Source organism: Rhipicephalus microplus, chromosome 3 (genome assembly GCF_043290135.1).
Source record: "Rhipicephalus microplus isolate Deutch F79 chromosome 3, USDA_Rmic, whole genome shotgun sequence".
NCBI lineage: Eukaryota > Metazoa > Arthropoda > Arachnida > Ixodida > Ixodidae > Rhipicephalus > Rhipicephalus microplus.
In genome coordinates this window covers 4,002,836-4,024,443 of record NC_134702.1, presented here as the reverse complement: position 1 = coordinate 4,024,443, position 21,608 = coordinate 4,002,836, and the positions used below count along the sequence as shown (strand labels likewise).

The window sequence follows — 21,608 nt, the reverse complement described above, 5'->3', positions numbered from 1 at the left end:
CCCCATTGTGTTTAAGCAGTTGCTTACTGATCACCTCACGCTGTAATATTCATTACAATCTTACAATGTGCTTCATGTCTCGTTAAATTGAAATGTTTTTATTTTGCACCTAAACAGGTAATCTATTTCACTGAGATGCGTGTTTGAAATTTGTGACCTGACGAGTCTCATGTCTAACTTTGTTACCCCCCCCCCTTATGTATTTTCCCCAACAGGGAAAATAAATGATGCTGATGATAATGATAATGATACCGGCCATGATTTGGGCATGCCGAATATGCTGCAACCCATTTTTCTTCTAACTATTTCACTCTCATGGTTCGGCTCCGCGGTTACTACCTGTCCTAAGCAGGCGTATTCCTTTACAACTTCCAGTGTCTCACCACCTATTGCAAGGTTCTCTGGCGAAGCCGTTGCTCATTACTCTAGTTGTATGCATATTAACAATATCCGAGGTTTTAGGACCCAAAACTATCATCATTAGAGACGCCGTAGTGGAGGGCTTAGGACCATCTGATGTTATGTAACGTGCACCGACACCACACGGGCCTCCACCATTTTGTCTCCATCGAAATGCGGCCGCCGCGGATCGAACGTGCCACATTCAGCTCAGAAGCCGAGCGCCCGAACCGCTACAAAACGGCAGCAGACATGAATTTTCAGGTCTACTCCCCTGCTTTCCGTGTCCAAGTCAGCATAATCACGGTGCGTAATTTGTACCCTGCAGCGTCATGAGGCAATCGCAGGTTACTAAGATTTTATGAACTGTTATCCCAAACTTTCGATCTAGAGCCCTGAAAACCATAGAGTTTCCTAAAATTAGAGGGGGGACTGGCGCTGCGATCGTTCAGCGACCAGGGGAATTACGAGCAGCACACTGATTTCCTTCGTACTTTTGAACAAACTTTTGAACTTCGTGACTTTATTCGAAACGGTAAGTCTAAAAAAAAAAAGGCGGTGAAGCGCAACCAATCAACATTTGCCGATTTTCGTTTCGTGAGAAAACAGCTCTAAGCCGCAGATACACACAAGGAGTCAGAAGTACGAAGATTAGACAAATCCGTGTGCTACACATCATTCCTATGCCCACTGAAGTGCTAGGCGTTGCCGCTCCCATAGACATTAGCGCCAGAGTTCCCTATAGTGTATATTAAAAAAACTATGCTGAAAACCTCCTGTAAACAGGCAATGAATAGCATTGAAGAGATGTCTCCCTGGCTTAAACCATTTTTCATTAGGATATACTGTTGCTTTATTTATGGATGACTATGGTGGCTGTGGATCCGCTGTAGATTTATTTGAACATGTTTATATAGGCTTTCTTGATGCCCTGATCCCACAGTGCCTGTACGAATTAGTGATTACCTTTAATTTTGATTGCATTGCCTCTGCCGATTAATAAACGTGTTTGAAGCATTATTAGTGCTACGCACGTTTATTTTCATACGGCTCACTGCTCGGTTTATGGCGTATCACTGACTGATCAATTAATTTATGTCCGCTGTTAGAGATCCATGAACATAACACACGAATCCACCTGCCACAAAGTAGTCACGACAACGAGTGCAGTGGTACATACTTTGGGTTCTGTCCACGCAGTATAGAGTGATGTCCGTTAATTATATCACCAGCCCGCTTATTCAAACTGCTTAATAGGAACAATTATACAGTCACCTAGCTTTCGAGCTCGAACTAAGGAACTTTTACTGCGCAGCTATATCAATGTTTTTATTACAAGTCCCTGGGTATTTATCAGATTTCCGCCGCTAAGAGTCAAAGTATTTTGCTGTATGACATCGATTTTCAAGATTTTGAAGCACTGTATAATAGCACTATATAACGCAGTAACATCTCCAAAACTGAATGTTCACCGCACTTTTGAGAACACTAAAAACCGCAAGACAAACCAATAGCGAATCATAATGGGACTCTGAAACGAAACAATGAATCGACTTAGATTGACAAATTGAACTCAGAACACTCAATGTTGCCATCACATGTTCATTAACGAAGAATAAAATAAAGGCTGAAGTTTTATTGACAAATTGCGCGCACAAATCTCCACTCGTGACGACAATTTAAGACGACATCTTTCGTATCGGTCTTCTCTTAGTGGGCATTTAAAAGATGCACGAAAACGGATTTCGTCTGCGAACAATTTGCTCCCGGACCACCGAATATCCGGTGGCCCAGCTGAGCCACGTGTTTTCATTTCGAATTAATGTTGCTGTCACAGTAAGCAGTCTGGTCTATCCCGACGCAGTTCGGAATTGACAAATTCAGGCAGTTTCCGGATTAAGTGGTATATATACATCACAGAATGTCACTGTTTTTGCAAAAATGTGGGTTTGGACGTAAAAGGCAAGTCGAGAGAACATCCTGACAGGAACCGGCAGCCGTTTTTTGCTCACACGTACGAAAAGGCGATGCGAGAGGCGGTAATATGGCTCAAAATGAATACACCTCTTTTGAACAACGCTGCACCAAATTCCCACTGTCTACCCTACTATGCATGGTTGGAAATATCAAGGAACACAGCCATGCGTTCTCCGCCATCAAGGCATGTACTTTTGACGAGCCCGGATGTTAATACAAGTAAGTGACCAACGTCGCGCAATCTAATCGGAGATCGAAAGCTTAAGTGTATTGGTAACACACACACACACGCACACGCACACGCACACGCACACGCACACGCACACGCGCGCGCACACGCGCGCGCGCGCGCGGACTCACCAGCGAGTGTTACAAAGAGTAGAAGAGTAACACGATGTAGTGTGGAAGAGGTGGATGAGACAACCATCGTGTCCACGATGCCGGTCGAGAGCGCAGTCTTAACGTGCGAGACAGCAGGCACAACGACTCGACATAGTCCGCTGAGACGAAGCCGACAAGCGCGCGGTACGCGTGCAGCTCTGCAGGGCCGCTGGAGTGGAAGCACCGACAGCGAGGGTGCCCGCCCGTCTCACCCTTCCCGACCGTGTTGCATTGCCCTATGAATTGAAGCCGTGAAAGGGAGACGCTGAAGAGGAGATCAAAAATAGGCGAGACCCGCGTCTGTTCGGCCTCACGAACACCCGAGCAAGGTCACCTCTCGCAATCGATAGACGTCGCAGCACGCACAGTGCAACCATAAATAATTTAGGCGTCGGCCTTGCTGGGCGAAGAGCACACTGCACGTAACCTGGGTGCTGCCAATTATGGTAAGAGTAACAACTCCTCACATTGTCGCAGTCGACTGAAGGAATACAGACTTCGTCACACAAAACAAGCAAGGAGGGCGGATTCAGATAGAGGTCCTGTCCTTCCTAAAATTTTGAATGATACGTCCCGAAGAAGAAACCCGATCAGGCCTTCCCGTAAGCGAAAAGCCAAATTCTCATAGACTGAGGCAAAATTCCGCCAGATTCCGCGCATTGTGGGAAGTGGCTTCAAGCGAAGCCGCAAATGCGGATTTTTAGCTATGAGCAAGGAGGTGGATGAATTTGGTTTGCGTGAACATGCCGTGGCTTACGGGAAACGCCGAGTAAGCTAACGTGGTCATAACGTCGGTAACCACGCAGACATGTCGATTTCATCGCTACGAAATGCGCGACAGAGCGCAATAATCAGTCGGATTCACGCCACACTCGACCATAGCTTGGTGAGTCAAGTAGTCACGAGAATGCGGTGCGCAGCGGTGAAGGGCTTTCGACCATCTGGGGTCCTTGAACGTGAACTTAAACACACGAGCTTGAGAAGTTTTCGCCCTCATCAAGAATGCGGCTTTTTTCGCTGCACATGTGAAGGCAATGCGCACGGGATATACTCTTGAATGTGAAGCGTCCTCAGAGTTTTTGAAGCGCTGGCGTGGTGGACTGGTAGATGCGCCAGCGCATCAAATATGCAGATAACCATGTGTTGTACAACTGACCCATTTAAAAGCTAGGGAGTAGCCATCGCTTTGTTTGTGCGCCAACATTTCCTTGAAGAAGACCAGGTTGAAGCTGGTTTTCTACACCATATTAAGTGACGGGCAAGACGATGATGAACATAGAGCGAGCAGCGGACGTGCGTTCCCAGCAGCCTTCGGTGCGCACATGATAGACTGCAGCACATAGCAGGGGGCCACGCTATAGGTCGTCGAGACGCAACGTAACTTGTAAGTGTTGAATTTGCGTGTTACTCCACCAAATGAAAGTGCATTGATGTAGCACACATTTTTGTTCATTGTTTTCTAAGTACTTCCGATTATTGACAAAAAACATTTCTACTAATAAGATGTTTAGGACACAATCTTTTTCAAAACTTACGTACTAAAGAGCTTCGTTGATGAGGCATACAAGACGCCAGCCCTAATCAAAGTGTGCGTAATTCGAAGCTCGGCGCAGTAATCGCCCAGGTAGCGCAAGTAACGAAGCGTACACTGAACCAAGGGTCATTGAACTTGGCATTGGCGGAGAAAACGGCGATGGAGGCCGCACAAAAGCGTATAGTGAGTCACTCGGCTGGAGAAAAGGATTGAGTGAGGGTAGAAACGAGTTGATAGCTCGTAAAGGGCCACAGTGGAAGACGGCGACGCAGCCATCCGCTGGGATCCCAGCGGCGCGCTTCCAAAAGGTCGGCGCTCAATTGGACGGGCACGCGTCGATGGTGGCGGGGAGAGAGTATACACACGCCTGCAGAGTGCTGCAGTCTGGGGGGGGGGAAACCACAGTTTTTCCATAATGTTGACCTAGAACCCAGCGACAACATTAACATTTCACACATTTAGCCACGCCGTTATACTTACCCTACAGAACAACTAACTATGGATTATGTTTATATAAGCAACTTGTTCGCGCCGGTGTACGCAACTTACCGAGATCAAAAAATCTTCACGCATTTGCAATGAGAATCTTTTTGTCACGTGTTTCAATAGTAGCCGCTTCGTTTAAACAAAGATTCCTGCCACAACTGTCGAAATGATTCTGCAGTCTTACACACCGAAACCATCGCGCAAAAAGGAGCGAGGACTGGGTGGTGGGCCGCGGTAGTCTGTCTCACCCTGTGGCCATGCAAAAAGTCCGGTCTCCGGAACGAGTTGGAGATAATATCACGCTGAAAAACTTTGCTACAGCGGAACTGCTTCAGCTCTTTGGCGCAAATTTGTCCGGAGTGTGATAAGGTAACTGATTGGCAAGGAAAATAATACATAATACACAGAAATATGTTTTAACAGCGGAGCTATTGAAGCACGGTTCGGACGCGAACAAAAACTGCGCAAAGCTGACATCACCTCACAAAGCAGGAATAAGCTTAGCCAGGCTAATTAAGCCAAGGCATAGTAAGAGCTACGTATTTAAGCACGTATAATCAATCAAGGACAGATTAACTCTCGTTACGCACGAATTAAAATGGTCATTTTTCATATGTGCCGGGAGAATAGTTTTTGCCAGTGAAAAGTACTTCAGCAGGCATTGCGGCATACAAAATTTTGCACAATGAACTGCTCTCTTCTAAAAATATGTGTTGTAGACAATCAAAAATACTTTAAATGAATAAAATGCGTAAAGTATTTTTTGGTTGCCAGCAGGTTAACACTGCAATAAAAAAACAGTATATATGCAAAATATTCAAAGCGGGTCGGGACGGACTCCAGATGTACTGATCCCGTGTACAAGAAACAAGTGCTCATCGTACGCGAATTGGCACTTTTCTGGCTTCAGGGTTAGCCCAGAGGCCTTGATAGCTTGAAGTACTGCTGCAAGGCACCGGAGATGCTCGTCGAAGCTCGAGGAAAAGATGACGTCGTCGTCCAAGTATACAAAGCAAGTCTGTCACTTCAATCCTACCAGTACTGTATCCATAAGACGCTGAAAAGTCACAGGCACCGAGCAAAGACCGAGGGGCATAACCTTGAACTCGAAGAGGCCGTCTGGAGTGATAAAGACAGTCTTCTCTCCATCTCTCTCGTCACCCTCCAATTGCCAATAGCCCGTCTTGAGGTCCATAAACGAAAAGTACTTCGCGTTGCGGAGCCGATCCACTAGAGCACGTCGTCTATACGTGGGCGAGGATCGATGCCTTTCGTGATTTTGTTCAGGCGGCGATAATCGACGCAAAAACGTAGGGTTCCCCTAACACCTCGGGGGACGCCCACGAACTGTTGGACGGCTGGATGATGTCATCGCATGAAATTGCTTTGAGTTGCATCTTTACGGTCTCGCCTTCTCGCGCCGAAACCCTGCACAGACTGACAGAGTGATCTGGCATTTTTCCTCTGCTATGACACGATGTTTCGCCACCGGGGTGTGCCAAATTTTCGGCGACGACGAAAAGCTATCCCTGTATTGCAGGAGCAGGATCTTCTGCTGTTCCTGCTTATGATTCAGAGACTGATTAACGTCGAAAGCCGGGGGAAGGGCTTGGTTCTTGAGAGCAGGTTCCACGGAATCTGTGAGGGCAATTGCAATGGTGACTTCCACAATTTCCTCGATGTATGCGACCATCGTGCTCACGTGTTTGTACTCATTGCTGAAATTCGTGAGCACAACTGTTGCTTTCCCTTCACGCAGCTCGGAAATTCCTCTTGCAACGCAAATATCGCGGTTGAACAACAGGTTCCTCCAACGACGCATTCGAAGTCTTCTGGTTTCGGAGTGCCGACGGAAGTAACGCTTGAGTGAGGAAGAACGGTCACTTGTTATTTCAGCACATTCAGGACGATGTTTCCTGATGTATTGCGGTAGTGCTTTTTCTGTTGATAGTATTATCGATTTTGTTCTCAGGTCGATGAACGCACCATGGAGGCCCACGAAGTCCATTCCAAGAATGACCTCTCTCGAGAAATGCTAAAGTACGATGAAGCTTGCGGGATAAATGCAGCTGTTGATGGTCACCCTGGCTGCGCGGATTCCCGCTGGTGTCAATAGGTGACCTCCGACTGTACGAATTTTAGGGCCTTCACAAGCGGTTCTAACTTCCTTCAATTTCGCAGCGAAAGATGACGGAATAGTCGGCTCCGGTGTCGACGAGAGGAGTGACGCTGTGGCCGTCGATGAAAATGCCGAGGTCGCTTGTTCGTCGCCTGGCGTTGCGGTTGGGTCGCGGCGTCGGATCACGGCTACGACGGTTGGCATCACTGTGACGTTGCGCAATCGAGACTACTTCTAGTCGCGAAGTTTCGAGGTCGGGGTTATGTTGAGGTGACGGCAGGTTCTTGAAGTTTCGTCGTGGCGTCAACGTCAGCGGCGGAGGATGTGCAGCAGTTCGTCGTTCAGCGACCGCACCTCCATCGACTGCTGCCCTTACTTTACCTGATACGGGCTAGGCGACCGGCCCCGGCATGGGCCAATGTACGGACGACGGTGCAGTGACATATAGCGGCCTAATGAAGGTGAACGAGAAGATCCTCGGGTTGTCCTCTGCAGTCCGGCGAGATGGTCGGCAACGTCACGTGGACTTTCACCCCACTGTGGACGCAGCGCATCGATGGCGAAACCACGTAGTCCTATCTGGCTGTACCGGCAGCGGCGGTACGTGTGCCCGGCTTCACCGCAGTGGTAGCTCAGTGGGCGGTGGTCAGGGGCGCGCCAGACGTCAGTCTTCTTCGGAGCGTTGCGCTGGCCCACGCGTGGATGCATTGGCGCCATTGACGACGCTGTCTGGTGGCGAGACTGCGACGGTGTAGCTTCTTGACATACGCGTGGAGGTGGAGCGTAGAAATACTTTTTTGCAGGCTAGCTGGTTCATACTTGAAAACACGACTTGTTGTGCAAGCTTTGGGCTGCTGCAACGTAGCTCATTGCTTGCGGCTGTGGCGGTTCAGAGGTGGAGATCGATCACTGGATTTTTCCCGAACGACGTCTGTGATAGGAGCCCACTTGTGGCTGTGATGAGGGTAGCAGCTTCCGCAGTTCCTCTCGAACAATCGCTCGTATCGCTTCGCGCAGGCCATCGGAGCCGAGAGCATGAAGCCCTAGGCTGACTCGCATCATTTGGCAATTGTACTGGCGGGTTCGCATTTCCAGCGTTTTTGCGATCGCTGCTGTCTCTGCCAGAAATTACTGGACGGTCTTCGGTGGGCTTCGGATCAGCCCGGCGAAGAGCTTGACCCTTCGCCTGCCTTCTCGTGCATGCCGGGGTTGGTGTGACAAAACAGCCGGGTTATCGCTTCGACGAAGATAGTCACGTTTTCGTTCGTGAGTTGTACCCTTGTCTACAGCAACATCCCGGCCCTTCTTTAGCAGGCAATACTCCTGAACGTGTCTAGAAATGTGCCATGAAGGAGATCCAGTTTTCAAGTCCAAACTCTCGACTGTCGAATCAGGTCCTTGCCGCGTCTTCTAGGTAAAAATATAGACGCGCCGCAACTTCTCTTTTGCGTCCCAGTGGTTGAGGGTGGCCACTCGGTCGCAGGTCTCCAGCCAGGTCTCCGAGTCTTCACGAGGGGATCCATGGGTGCTCGGTGGCTCTCTTGGCTGCTGAATCATGACCGCGGCGGGTGACGGTGCAATGGTTGCCACAGTAGTGGCCGTGGCGCTGGCCTTTCGTTTGTTATCTGGTAGAAGCGCGAACTCGGAATGCCACCCTCGTTGCCTGCGGCGAGCTCGCTGACCGCGGTTGGTCACCTTCTACGGTTGAGGTTTGACTTTGAATGCGGGTATATGGACCGGGGAGCGCCTCGACCACATGTCACGTGGTCGTGACGCTGACGATAGAAGAAACAGCTTGCCTAAAATGGAACTATTTATTTAGGCCAAACTTGTGGCAGGTAAACAGGTGGTCAGATTACAGCAACACACACTGGTACTGACAGCGGCGAACAGAGTGTCGGCTGTCAATCTACTGACAAACGCTGAAGCACGTCGACGTTTATACATGTGTCGTCCAATATTCTATCGCTAGCAGCCTCGCTGGTCCTAGAATAGCTTTGTGTTCGTAATTTAAATTGTTCTGCGACAGCACTGAAGTTTCTCGAACGCAGGCGCGGTTTGTGCTGAGAGTTACTGTGTAACGGGGTGATAACTAAACTTGAAAGATTGTGTCAATACATTTGCAAGATAAATGACCGAGGAAGAGTTTAAAAAAATGTTGTACAAAATGTCTTCACACAGAACATTGGAACCAAGATGCTGATTGCTCGTGGTGAAGCACTGCTTTTTTTGTTTTTTGCGAGGCACAAGTGAACCCTTACACTTTTCACAGTAAATTGTTCTTTTTAGGTACGAGCTTGTGGTGTTCTAATATACGTTGATGCCAGTAATGTGAATGATCCCTTTGTAAAACAGATGCCCAATGAACTTCGCTACTTCGTCTAGCGTCACCTCTATTCATGAGCCACCTCAATCCGCATAGGTTGGCGTTTCAATATATGCATCCCAGCATATTGCTCTGCGTATTTGCGCATCGTATTAAAAATGAACAATATAGCGCGCAGTTCTAAAACGTCTCGCCCTGCTCCGTAGTGAGGGCCAAGACGTGCTCCGAAGGCCTTCAAGTCGCGAGGAGAAGCTCTGCAGCCGGCGCCAGCACACACGTCTTAGCGACGTGTGGACCACGCACGTAACCAGAGTAGCTATAAAATTGTGCATGAAAGTCAGCAGCTATGTACTTGTGGTGAAGGAGACAACTTGAGGACGTAACAAAAAACAATGAACGAATACAGATGTCTGAGGCCGACGCAAAACATTGTAGCCATAAACCTTGAAGCTGAGGTGCTGTCATCCTGGGACTGTAAGCTCGTCCTCACTCAATAAATGATTGATTTGTGGGGTTTAACGTCCCAAAACCACTATTTGATTATGAGAGACGCCGTAGTGGAGGGCTCCGGAAATTTTGACCACCTGGGGTTCTTTAACGTGCACCCAAATCTTAGTACACGGGCCTCTAACATTTCCGCCTCACTCAATAAAGGTGCGCACGTTGCAAGACAGTGCCGTGCGGCTCGCGTTTCCCACGGCGCAAGTTCGCACTCGTGCGCGCGTGACGATGACGCCACAGGAGCGACTAGCGACACTGTATGCAGCCCTGTCTTTATTATAATATTACAAACAAAGCTAAAGCTACTGGAAACTGGTTGAGAAGTCCACCTCCGCACTTTATACATGCGGCAGACCTGAAACATTTTTTTGTAGAATTTATTCGCAACCAAGTGCATTTTTCCAACACATATGCACATCGATTCCCGCAAAAGTCTGTCGAAAATCACTGTGTTGCCAAAACGGGCAAATTCTGATTGATTCTGAAAGTTCAGTGGCTGGACTAACTACTACAATGTGCTTCGTGCGCGGGAAGCGAATTCCCCATGCCAAAATCGATGATCCAAAGCATCGATCACCGGTGATCGATTTGAATAGGCGTGGTAACAAAAGAGTTAAAGTATTGAAAATTAAATAACGAATAATTGAGCAAGGACTAAGGCAATGATAATTTTAGACAAGTTGAATCAAGACTAAGTCTAAGCCTTGTATTTAGCGTAGAAAAACCGAAACTAGGTCGATCACAAAACGCGCTGTCGCAGCATTAGTGCGTTCACACTCAATGCTATCTTCGACGGTGCAGGACAATGCCGCCTCATCCAAGACGTCCCCGTAACTGCAACAGCTCAGTGCACCGGCTCATACATACATAACTGGCCTGCGCTGCTTGCGTAAGACAAAACGTGTACTCACGGGGCAGTTGAGCATGCGTTGTCTTGGTGGGCCTGCCATCGAGTACGGGTGGACGGCCGCTGTCACCATCGGAGCTGGGGTATCCCGCGCCACTGTGCGTCGCCGACGAAACGTCCTCCTGGTCTTCGTCGTCCCCATTGCCATCGCCAGAGCCCGGGTACTCGAAGTCATCGTCCAATTGCCGCGAGAAGCGCCGAGTGGTGTACTGAGGCGTAGTCGTCGACTGGACGACCGGCGTAGAGCTCTCGCCCGGCGCATCGGGGGAAGACGCTGTTTTGGTTTGGCCAGCACCGAATCCGAAAAGCCAGGCTCTGCGCACTCGACGCAGGATGGAACTTGCAAAGCCCGACAGACCGGAGTCCGGCCCCGCGGAGCGCCGCCGGAAGGTCGCCTCGTGGTCATCATGGTCGCCGACATCGTCAAAGGTAATGTCCGGGTCCACCTGCGAGCACAAATCACGGGTATCCGGGGCAGTTAAATAGGTATACAATCCTGTCATATTAGCACTGCAGACCAATGTATCAAATATGGCGATCCGTAGCTAAAGGCACGTACGCAAGACGAGCGAATAGGGAGATTTAGAATACCGTTTGCAAGCGCTGCGGCCGTTGCGGGCGCCATATGAGGTTTAGAATAGCGTTTGCCCTGCTGCGATCCGCAACGCACGATCGCAGCGACACCGTAGCCTCGAAACCAGCGCTTGCAGGCCACATGCGGGCCGCCATCACCGCACGCAATTTCGGATTTTTTTTTTTTTTTGCGTGCGGTCCGCGAACGCCGACTCGCATTACGACGCACGCGCAGTGGCAGCGACCGCACCGCAAGGACTCGCGGTGCGCTACTCTGAAACTCCCTAATGACTTGTCTTTCACTCGTGTCGCGTACGTGCCTTTAGCGCTTACAAAAGTTATAGATCAGCACCAACTAGCCCGAACCCGGTGCCTTCGAAAGTATGGCCAGTTAGAATACAATCGAAAAACGAACGGAACAAATGAGAAGAGAAGCGCCTGTGTCATTGTTGCTGTGCCACGTTTGAGTTGCACTGGCCGCCGCGAGCGTGTTCATGTATGTCCACCCAACGAGCTGGCTGCCTCGACTGGTTGGCAATGCGAGGAAGAGATTCAACGTGTCGGGTGTCACAGAGCGCACACACTTACCCTTAGTTTATATCAGGACAAGAAATGGAGGCGACCTGGCGCACTGTTCAACACTGCCACCTCAAGTTTTTTCATCGCCCCGTTACCCTGTACGTATTATCTGCGAAACGCGTCAGCAGTGTTCGAGGAGCTTCGGGACTGTAGTAGATGATTTCGTTAAGATCACGCCCACTTCGAAAACATTTCAGATTAGACACTTTCGGTTGGGCGTACGTAACGAGCCTACGTACAGCGTGGCTAAGGGAGAGAAGTGCGCATGCGCAATACGTAACGAATCTTTTCCGTGGATGCGTGCGTACGCCGAAAGAAGAAAAAAACGCGGCGTGCGTAAACGTGACGAGGCGGAGCGTACGCGGCGTGACGCTCTCGCGATATCTCGATTGGAATAGGAACCAGATAGCAAAATGGCAGCGATGGCGTCGAATACAGAGAGGAACAAAGCCGGCACAAATCGAGTATATTTTTAAAGACAATACTCTATCTTGGGGACCTTCGACGCAAAAATTTTGGTCTGTCTGTCTGTCTGTACACTCTTAACGGCACCGTGTACTTCAAACAGCCAACCCCATCCGCAGCACCCACCAAAGTTGCTCAAGATTCAGCGTTCATACTTGTGCAATTGTCAATTAAAAAGCAATCATTGAGCAAATCTGATGCACCATAACAACATTTATTCTGCATGCGCGCATTTTACTAGAAAATGCATAATTTAATTTTAAGGACCATAGCGCTTATCACGCTGCGCTTACCATGCAACTTTTGCACGAAAAGGCTAGTGTTTCTAACGCTTTGCTAAGGTGGTGGCACCTACCCGTCGCCTTGCGTTCTACGCCTTATCACCTCTGAGACGGACGCCCGTCTCAGAGCCACGCACTTCGTTTTTCAAGAAAACTGCCAGGAGGCGCTCATGTCTCACGTGTGGCGTGACTTGATGCGCTCGTTCGCTTCCGCTGCACGCTCGGTGCACTCTATCGCAGCACCTCCAGAATACCATTCATCAATTTTCTTGCGCAGAACATCAAATAAATGTCTTCTTCACACTCTCAACACGCAAGACTATCGTCCTTCGACGACATTTGCAAATTAAATGCAGATACGGGGCCAATTTTTTTTTCTTTTGGGGGAGGGGGGGGAGACGATGTTGCGCTGCTATTGGAAGTACAAACCAGCGATCCGTTTAGATACAGTGTACTAGAATAGAGGCAGTGTGCTCACTGCCCTATCCTTGCGGCGCTCCGCCGTAGCGCACTCTGTGCCGACTTTCACGATGCCCACCAGGGGCGCTGACGCTTGACGCACCTGGTGGGCATCCCAAAACCAAAAACAAACCCTAAAGTTGGTGGGATGAGGAAGTTAAGAGAGCCATAGCAAAACGTCAAGAAGCCTCTAGGGAACACAGACATGCTAAGCAGCGGGGTGAACCGACAGATGATGTGGAAAGAAAATGGGCAACCTTTCTAAGCTGTAGAAGGGATGCATCCCTTCTGATCAATGAAAAGATTAGAAGGAAGGGAGCTCAGTGGCTGGCAGAAGTACATAAAAAAAGATAGAAAGGCAGCTGCGAAATTTTGGAACCATCTAAACTCCCTAAGAAATGAGACGAGCCTAGAGCAGAACTTTATAACTACAGCCCAAGGTGCTAGGCTAGAAGGGGACGAAGCTATTGAATATATAAGAACAAGGGTGAAAGAAAAATTTCAACAAAGAAGTACTTTATGCACCACAATAGACAAAGACGAATCAAGTGGTGCAATGGCTCCATTTTCACAACAAGAGTGGGAAAGGGCTGAGAAAAGGGTTCCCAGTAGTACATCAACAGGCCCAGATGGCATTCCAATTAGGCTGATAAAAACATTAGGTCCGAAGTCTAAGCAGGCTCTGAGAGAGGCAGTGAGTACAATAATAATCGATGGTGAAGTTCCCGATGGATGGAAACTTAGCAGGATGAGCATGATCTATAAAGGAAAGGGGCACAAAGCTGACATAAACAACTACCGTCCTATAACAGTGACATCAGTGGTCTACAGGCTGGCGATGCAGATTATAAAGGAAAGACTGCAGGCGTGGATAGAGGATGAGGGGGTGCTGGGGGAACTGCAGAATGGGTTTCGGAAACACAGGAGGTTGGAAGACAATCTGTTCTCACTGACGCAGTGCATCGAAATAGCAGAAAAAGAACACAGGCCCCTGTGGCTAGCATTTTTGGATATCAAGGGAGCGTACGATAGCGTGGTTCAAGAGGAATTGTGGGGAATACTGGACACACTAGGCGTGGAACATGTAGTCACTAATCTTTTAAAGGGTATCTATAAAGGTAACAAGGTAGTTATAAAGTGGGAAAAACAGGTATCCAAGCCTGCAGAGGTAAAACGGGGGCTTAGGCAGGGGTGCCCCCTGTCACCTTTATTATTCATGATGTACCTACAAGGATTAGAGGCAAAATTAGAGGGAAGTGGACTGGGCTTCAACCTCTCTTTAGTCAAACAAGGAAAACTCGTTGAACAGGCACTACCAGCATTGATGTACGCAGTTGATATAGTACTAATGGCCGACAACAAGGAAGATTTGCAGAGATTGATGGACATCTGCGGTAATGAGGGAGATAGGTTAGATTTTAGATTCAGCAGGGAAAAATCAGCAGTCATGATTTTCAATGACAACGAAGGTAGTGAGCTTAGAATACAGGAGGTCACGCTAGAGATAACAGATAAATACAAATATTTGGGCGTATGGATAAGCAATGGGACCGAGTATCTGAGGGAACACGAAATATACGTGACGACTAAAGGTAACAGGAATGCAGCAGTCATGAAAAATAGGGCACTGTGGAATTACAATAGGTATGATGTTGTGAGAGGAATATGGAAAGGGGTCATGGTTCCTGGGCTGACGTTCAGCAATGCGGTCTTGTGCATGAGATCAGAAGTTCAAGCAAGATTAGAAATTAAGCAACGTGGAATAGGTAGGCTTGCTTTAGGAGCTCACGGGAATACACCAAATCAGGGAGTACAAGGTGATATGGGATGGACATCATTTGAGGGCAGGGAAGCTAGCAGCAAGATAAAATTTGAGAAGCGATTGAGAGAAATGGGGGAAGAGCGTTGGGCTAGGAAGGTTTTCAGCTACTTGTACATGAACAATGTCGATACAAAATGGAGGAAGCAAACCAGGAAGTTGACTGGTAAATACTTAGAAAACAGCAGGTGGCCAAACCAAAAAGAACTATCGGTCAAGAAGAAAGTGAAGGAAACGGAGACTGACATGTGGAGAATGGGCATGATTAAGAAGTCCGCACTAGAGATCTATCGAACTTTTAAGCAGGAAATTGCCGAGGAAAGGATCTATGATAATACTCGGGGTAGTTCTCTACTGTTTGAGGCCAGGACGGGAGTACTGCGAACCAAGACATATCGGGCCAAATACGAAGGGGTCGACACAGTATGCAGTGCGTGTGGAGAGGAAGAAGAAACTGCCGAAAACTTGATAATGTTCTGTAAAGGGCTTCACCCTATAGTTCAGGATGATGGCGCAGAGTTTTTCAAAGCACTGGGATTTAGGGACAGCGAGGGCAAAATAGACTTTAAGCGGGTAGACTTAACTAGAAGGAGGTTATCTGATTGGTGGCTAAAGTCAAGGCACGAGTGAAAATTAAACCCTTCACTGCGAAGTACGAATCCTCAACTTCATTATTTAAAGGGAAAAAAAAGATAGATGTAATGGTTAGTTCACTAAGTATCACGGCTAGGTGGCGTTAGCCGCCGCCCGATCTAAAGGGTACGGCCACATCCATCCATCCATCCATCCTGAAAAACTCTTGGTTCGTGTTGGCCGTGTTGGCGGACGGGGCTGGTTCGCTCAGTTCAGTTCGATCGGTTCGATTGGATCAACGAGGGTACCCCGTGTGCGTGTTCTGTGCTTTATGCTTGGATCATTGTGTAGTATGTGTTCGTGAAGATGCCTAACCGCCGTCGAAATTACTGTTTTGCGCCCGGTTGTCGAACCGGGTTTAGTCGTGTGCAGGATGCACCACAGGCGTCTTTGTTCAGCGTCCCGCGTGATGAAGAACGGCGGAAGGAGTGGGAAAGAAATCTCCACCGTCCAGATAAGAAACTGGACGAGTTTTCTGCGGTCTGCGAACTGCATTTCTAACCGAGGTTCGTTATCAAGGAGTTCGTGCACCATATAGATGGCAAAGAGGTACGCATTCCTCGTGATAAACCGATGCTGTCGGAAAACTCCGTCCCCACGATTCTTCCAAGTTTGCCGCAGTATCTCACGAAGAAGATGCCAAAACCGAGAGCTAAAAGGAAGATGCGCGAAAATGACCATGCAGCCGCAAAGAAAAAGAGCCGAAGTGCTCTCGAGACTGACTGTACTGAATTTCCACGGGCTGCTATTGGTGATTCAGGGGAGGACTGCGACTTCACACAGGATGACGTTCCAGCGGAGCCCGAGCATTGCTTGTCGTTAATGGTGCATATCAATGTGTAAATGTCTCGATTTGCCATTATTCAGCCTTTTTTTTTACCCTAATATTTCTTGTGCAAATTCTTTCATCACTTATTTGTAAATAAACATTACTTCATCAATTTACATGGATTTTCATCATTTCTTTTTAATTTGCTACGTCATTAACTTGATGGATACACGAAATATGAAAATTCAGAGGCAATGAATGGAATGGACTCTGACAGTGAAAGACAGGAGCGGGTGTAAATCAATGAAAGAGGTCTCCGTCCTGCAGGACCTAACAAGCTGTTGATAATAATGATGCTACGTCTTGTTTACAGCAAGAATCACGCCACACACCAATCATCACCTAAAGTCTCGAAGCAGCGATGCTAGAATGTTAAACGTCGTGCGTGGTTGTCATGGTGGTTAAAGTTTGGGTTTAGGGCGCGCATTCCTGCAGCAGGCACGTAATCAAGAAAAACCCGGCGTGGAGGCTGTCTAAGGCGTTGTACTGTTGAACCCGAGGACGTGTGTTCGATCCTAGCCGCGGTGGCTGTTCTCCCGACGGAGGAGAAAAACGAAACAAGCCGTGTGTCGGCATTTCGGCTGACGTTAAAAATTCTAAAAAGATCTAAATTAACCTGCAGGCCTCCGCTATGGCGCACCTCATAGCGGAAGTGTGGCTTCGGCCCGTTAAACTCCAAAATTTTAATTCTGACATTGCGAAAAAGAAAGTGCGTAGTGTTTTTCGCACCTCAGAACCGCAGTCGACATGACCGCTGCATTAGCGAAACCACTTTGAACATTTAAACGGCCGGAAAATAATACAATGCCAGTTGCTCCACGCCCTGCACACTGATAAGATGCCCCAAAAGAAGTGTCGTGCATTGCATGTCGCGAACGTTGCATAATTTCTGGCATTTCAACAATTGCGCTGTGGCTCTCTACTTCGGCGCGCAAAGGAGTTTCAGGTGACGCTGCGAACCGCGCCGCCTCTCAGCGTCGACACGAAGTGGGTCACCCACCGCTGCCTGTGAGCACACTGCCTCTATTCTAGTACACTGTAGTTTAGACATCCGAAACAGACCGTCTTAAACTACGGATCCGATTTGATTCGCCTTGGCTTGGATGCTAGTGGTCATTATGACGGCCGCTACCACACGAGTGCGCTAAAAAGCATCCAGAAGCTGTTGTATTTCTAATAACATACGTCTACTTGAACCAAACGTATCTCGGTATGGTCATGAACTAAATGTGTCGTTGAGCGCTTCGCATGCAGCGCACGCAACGTATCGCGCCGCGTACGTAGGCTCGTTACATACGCCCAAGTGAAGGTGTCTAGTATTCTGGAATCTGCGTGGCCGCTAGCGATATCGCTAGAATATTCTACGACACGTGCCTAAATGACGCCGTGCTTCACCACTTGTCAGTTGATCGACGGCCGACGCTCTGTTCGCCGCTATCAGTTCCCGCGTATTGCTGTAATCTGACATTCAATTTCCTGGCCACAAGTTCGGCCGAATAAACAGTCATCTCAGCATTGAGTCCACTCCATTCGACCACGTCCCGGCCTCGTGACTATACAACGGGGTAGATCAACGCGAAACTTTGCCAAAAGAAAAACCCATAAAATTCACCAATATCTAGACACATTCTGCACACACACGCCCGCAAACACATGAGGATCAGTGTTCGGTAGGTACCGAAGATACGTGGATCTTGCTTACTCTACGGAAGGTTCATTTCGCGTTGAGAGTTTTTCCAAACCCTAGATAATCGTAAATGTTACGAGGAAAGCGAAGATTTCAGTCCATCATCGAGCACGAAATACACCACGTGAAACTCCAATTCATGTGTTAATGCATGTTTTTGTTTTACGAAAGCGAAATTTTGAAATTCCGTATTAACGGCAATGTGGAACTTCCATAAGGACGCTGGCGCTTGCAGTAATGTGAGATAGCCGTCAACGGGGAACCTAAAACATTTCTTTTTCCTTCAGTCACTCTGATATTCATAGAAAAAAACAAGCAAACATAGCAGCTGGTCAAAATTTGTGGGGGCGTACAGGGATGGGCAAAGATACTTCAAAATTGAATCGCGATACAATAGAAGGCGCGAAATACTTGAGATACATATACAGGACACTGCTGGAATGAAAACGCATTTGGGATGTATCGTATTGAATATATTAAGATACGTCGACATCTTGCTTGATTCAGCGCACACGAAACGACGAAGAAGAAAAAAAAAACACAGACATAGGCACTGGCACGTAACTGAAGTTTATTTGGGAAAAAAGCAGTACATATAGAAGCGCAACTTAAAGGGAAAATGGAAGAAAAAACAAACAAAGAACACACAACCGAACACGCCGCAAGCAATGAGAAACGTATGTATGCATTGGTGTCATCTTTTGCAGGTGCTGCAAAGATACGTAAATTGTGCGTCGCTCAGCGAAATTTACGGCACGGTGACACATGAAGTTTTTTTCCTTCGAATGTAGAAGGCTTGCCTAGCTACCCGATTATTGCGATGAGACAGTATCATTGTGTCGTAGAAGAAGTGTGAGCAGCGGTATTCGTGAGAATGGGCAACGAAAGAGTACGGTTTTGTTTTTGACAGTGAGCGTTCGCAATCCCGAAGACGAACGTTGGTGCATCTTCCGCTGTGATCAATGTAACTTTCCCCGTATAAACGGCATTTTATAAACAATTGCCTCCTTGCATTCTGTATATTGGAAGATGTGCTTTATTCCGCAGTTGCCAGGAACACATTCATTGGTTTTTCTCTGCTTAGCAATGTTTGCACTTTTGCGCACAAGCTATCAGGATGCTAAGAGGTGTTTCGCCGCACTAATGTAAGTGGTTGTGGCGCTCGACTGCTAATCCGAAGATCTCATAGCGGCTGCGCTTTCGACAGAGGCAAAAATGCTGTGCACCCGTCCACTCATATTTGGGGCGCACGTTAAAGAAACCCAGGCGGTCGAAATTTCCGGAGCCCTTCACTACGGCCTCTCTCATAACCACATTGCCACGTTCCTTTCCTCAAGTTCGTTATGGCCCCGATACACTATGCTCAGCGCAAACCGCACCTACGGTGTTCGAGAAGCTTCGAGGCTGTAGTAGACCATTTTGTTAAGATTACGCCCACTTCGCGAACAGTAGAGATTATTCTGGAACCTACGTAGTGCTAGCGAAGCGATACCGCTAGAATATTGGACGGTACCTGTATAAATGCCGAAGCGCCTCACGGCTTGTCAGTTGATCGACGGCCGATGCTGTGTTCGCCGCTATCAGTTCCCGTGTATTGCTCTAATCTGACCTTCGGTTTTCTGGCCACAAGTTCAGTCGAATAAACAGTTTCATCTCAGCATCGAGTCTGCTCCCTTGGTCGACGCCACGAGCTCGTGACATAATATGGCGGTTTCGGGACCTTAAACCCTACATTATTAGGAGGCGAAAAAACACCGTGAACGCCATATTGCTTGGCCACGTTTTGAAAACCGTGTTCCACTCACGGTATGACTGTGGACTTTTTTTTTGTTGCTTTGGCAGTCCGTTCATCATTCGCAACCGGTGTTGCAATTGTTTTCAGACACTTGCGTATGCTATCACAGTGGCACTCTGCTGTGCACCACATCGGTTAGGCAGGTTTCGGCGACGGTGGCTGAGAGAATCGCCATCGCTATAGCAATGAAAGACCCATCTCATCTAAATGTCTTTACAGACTCGCGTTCCGCGGCTAGGGCTTTCGCCTTGAGTTCGCGGGAGGCAGCGGCTATTCTCGGCTGCGAGGGGGCTACCGGATTTCACACCATAACACGGTTCTCAGCCCACAACTTGCATCCTTATGTCCCAACGCCAATGAATTTGCCCATAACCGTGCGCGAGGTGTCGCTAACAGCGGCGGTTCCGATGAATTCACAGGTGGGGACACCGGAAGGCACTATCAGCGTCAAATGAAACCAGAACAGCGGCAAGCCTTCGCGACAGCGCAGTGCGAGCCGTCCAGTTATCAGCGGTGATAGGCGCGCGCATACTGTTGGACAGCATACATGCGTGCCTGGCCGCGGTGATAGCTGGACGGCACGCACTACACTGTCGCGAAGGCTTGCCGCTGTTCGGGTTTCATTTGACGCCGATTGGACTCGCTACTTTCCATGAGGTCATGACGCATCATCATCTCTATCGGAAGGCTTTTCCACTTACTCATCCCAAACTTACTCGACCGCAATCATCAGCCTTCAGGATGCTGCAAACGGAATCTTTCCCTGCGCGGAGCAGGTTCAGTCCTTTCTCGCCCACCATCGAACCAAATTGTCCGGACTGTGGAGAGGGTGTTGCTCATTACCTCCCATGCTCTGGCTGATTCCGAGTTTGACAAAGAGGACGGAAAGGAAGCCCTACACAGCGGTGCCCTTTCGGACTGTCCAGAGGGCCTGCGAGAGGGCGGAGGACCATGGTGGCGCCACGCTATGTCCTCGAGGACAATATCGTGTACATAAATCCCTTTCCGTTAGCGAGCTTGGCAACGTGTGCCTCGTAGTCTAATGGTTTTGCACCGTGTGTTGAGGAGCGGACGGTAGGTTTGACGCCCAGCGACGAAACCTTTTATTTATTTTTTTGCACTCCGGTAGTATACATTTTACAACGTTGTATCAGTGACAGATACGTCAGCGGAGACTTGGTGGACCCCGGTATAAAACACTTCCGCGTTAAAATTGAGGTAAGATGATTGCGCATTTAAAACCTTACGAATACATTTGCTCAATATGTCAACCAAATTAGGCATTGAAATGTGCAATGATAGTCAAAATACATTTTGTGTGGCGAACATTACCAAGACGACGTACCAAAATTTTTTCTCCGAAATATTCTGCCACTTCACCTTTTTCAATGCAATAAATCAGCCTTAATTTAAAAAAATACATACTTAAGATGTTTGCCACAATTGCACGAACATTTGGCGTGGGGTTACCTTAGTGTAAAGAGCCATTGCATAAAATACCCAAAGCAACCAAATAAGCCGCTTCGGAATAAAAGTGTAATTTGAACAAGATGAAACGACTTAGGCGTTAATACAAATTTCATGCGAATGAAAGACATTTTTGAGGACAGGTGCTATATTACACAGATCTCTAGCAACAATATTTTAGGAGCGAAGCTCTTAAAGCTGTGGCTCCGTACCTACTAGCTCGTGCGTGACCACTTAGTTCGACGACTCACTCAAGGTGTGGATGGATGGACAGACCGATCGACAGGCAGACGATTCACGGTTTACTGATAAAACCCTCCGAAGCTTCACCCCACTCGTCATTCACTCCGTTTATATGCTTTGATTTTTTTATTGTACCAACCTATCTACA

At 48.1% G+C, this 21,608-nt stretch overlaps 1 protein-coding gene across 33 annotated transcripts in view; it reads right to left on the bottom strand.

Moving 5' to 3' along the window:
- The window catches only part of trol (terribly reduced optic lobes), a 531,158-nt gene that overhangs the window by 335,734 nt on the left and 173,816 nt on the right, over nucleotides 1-21,608 (bottom strand). For all 33 annotated transcript variants that reach the window (XM_075888764.1, XM_075888744.1, XM_075888745.1 and 30 more), the window contains exon 2: nucleotides 10,635-11,076. In XM_075888764.1, the coding sequence (XP_075744879.1) occupies nucleotides 10,635-11,076 (442 nt within the window). The remainder of the gene's footprint in view (nucleotides 1-10,634; nucleotides 11,077-21,608) is intronic.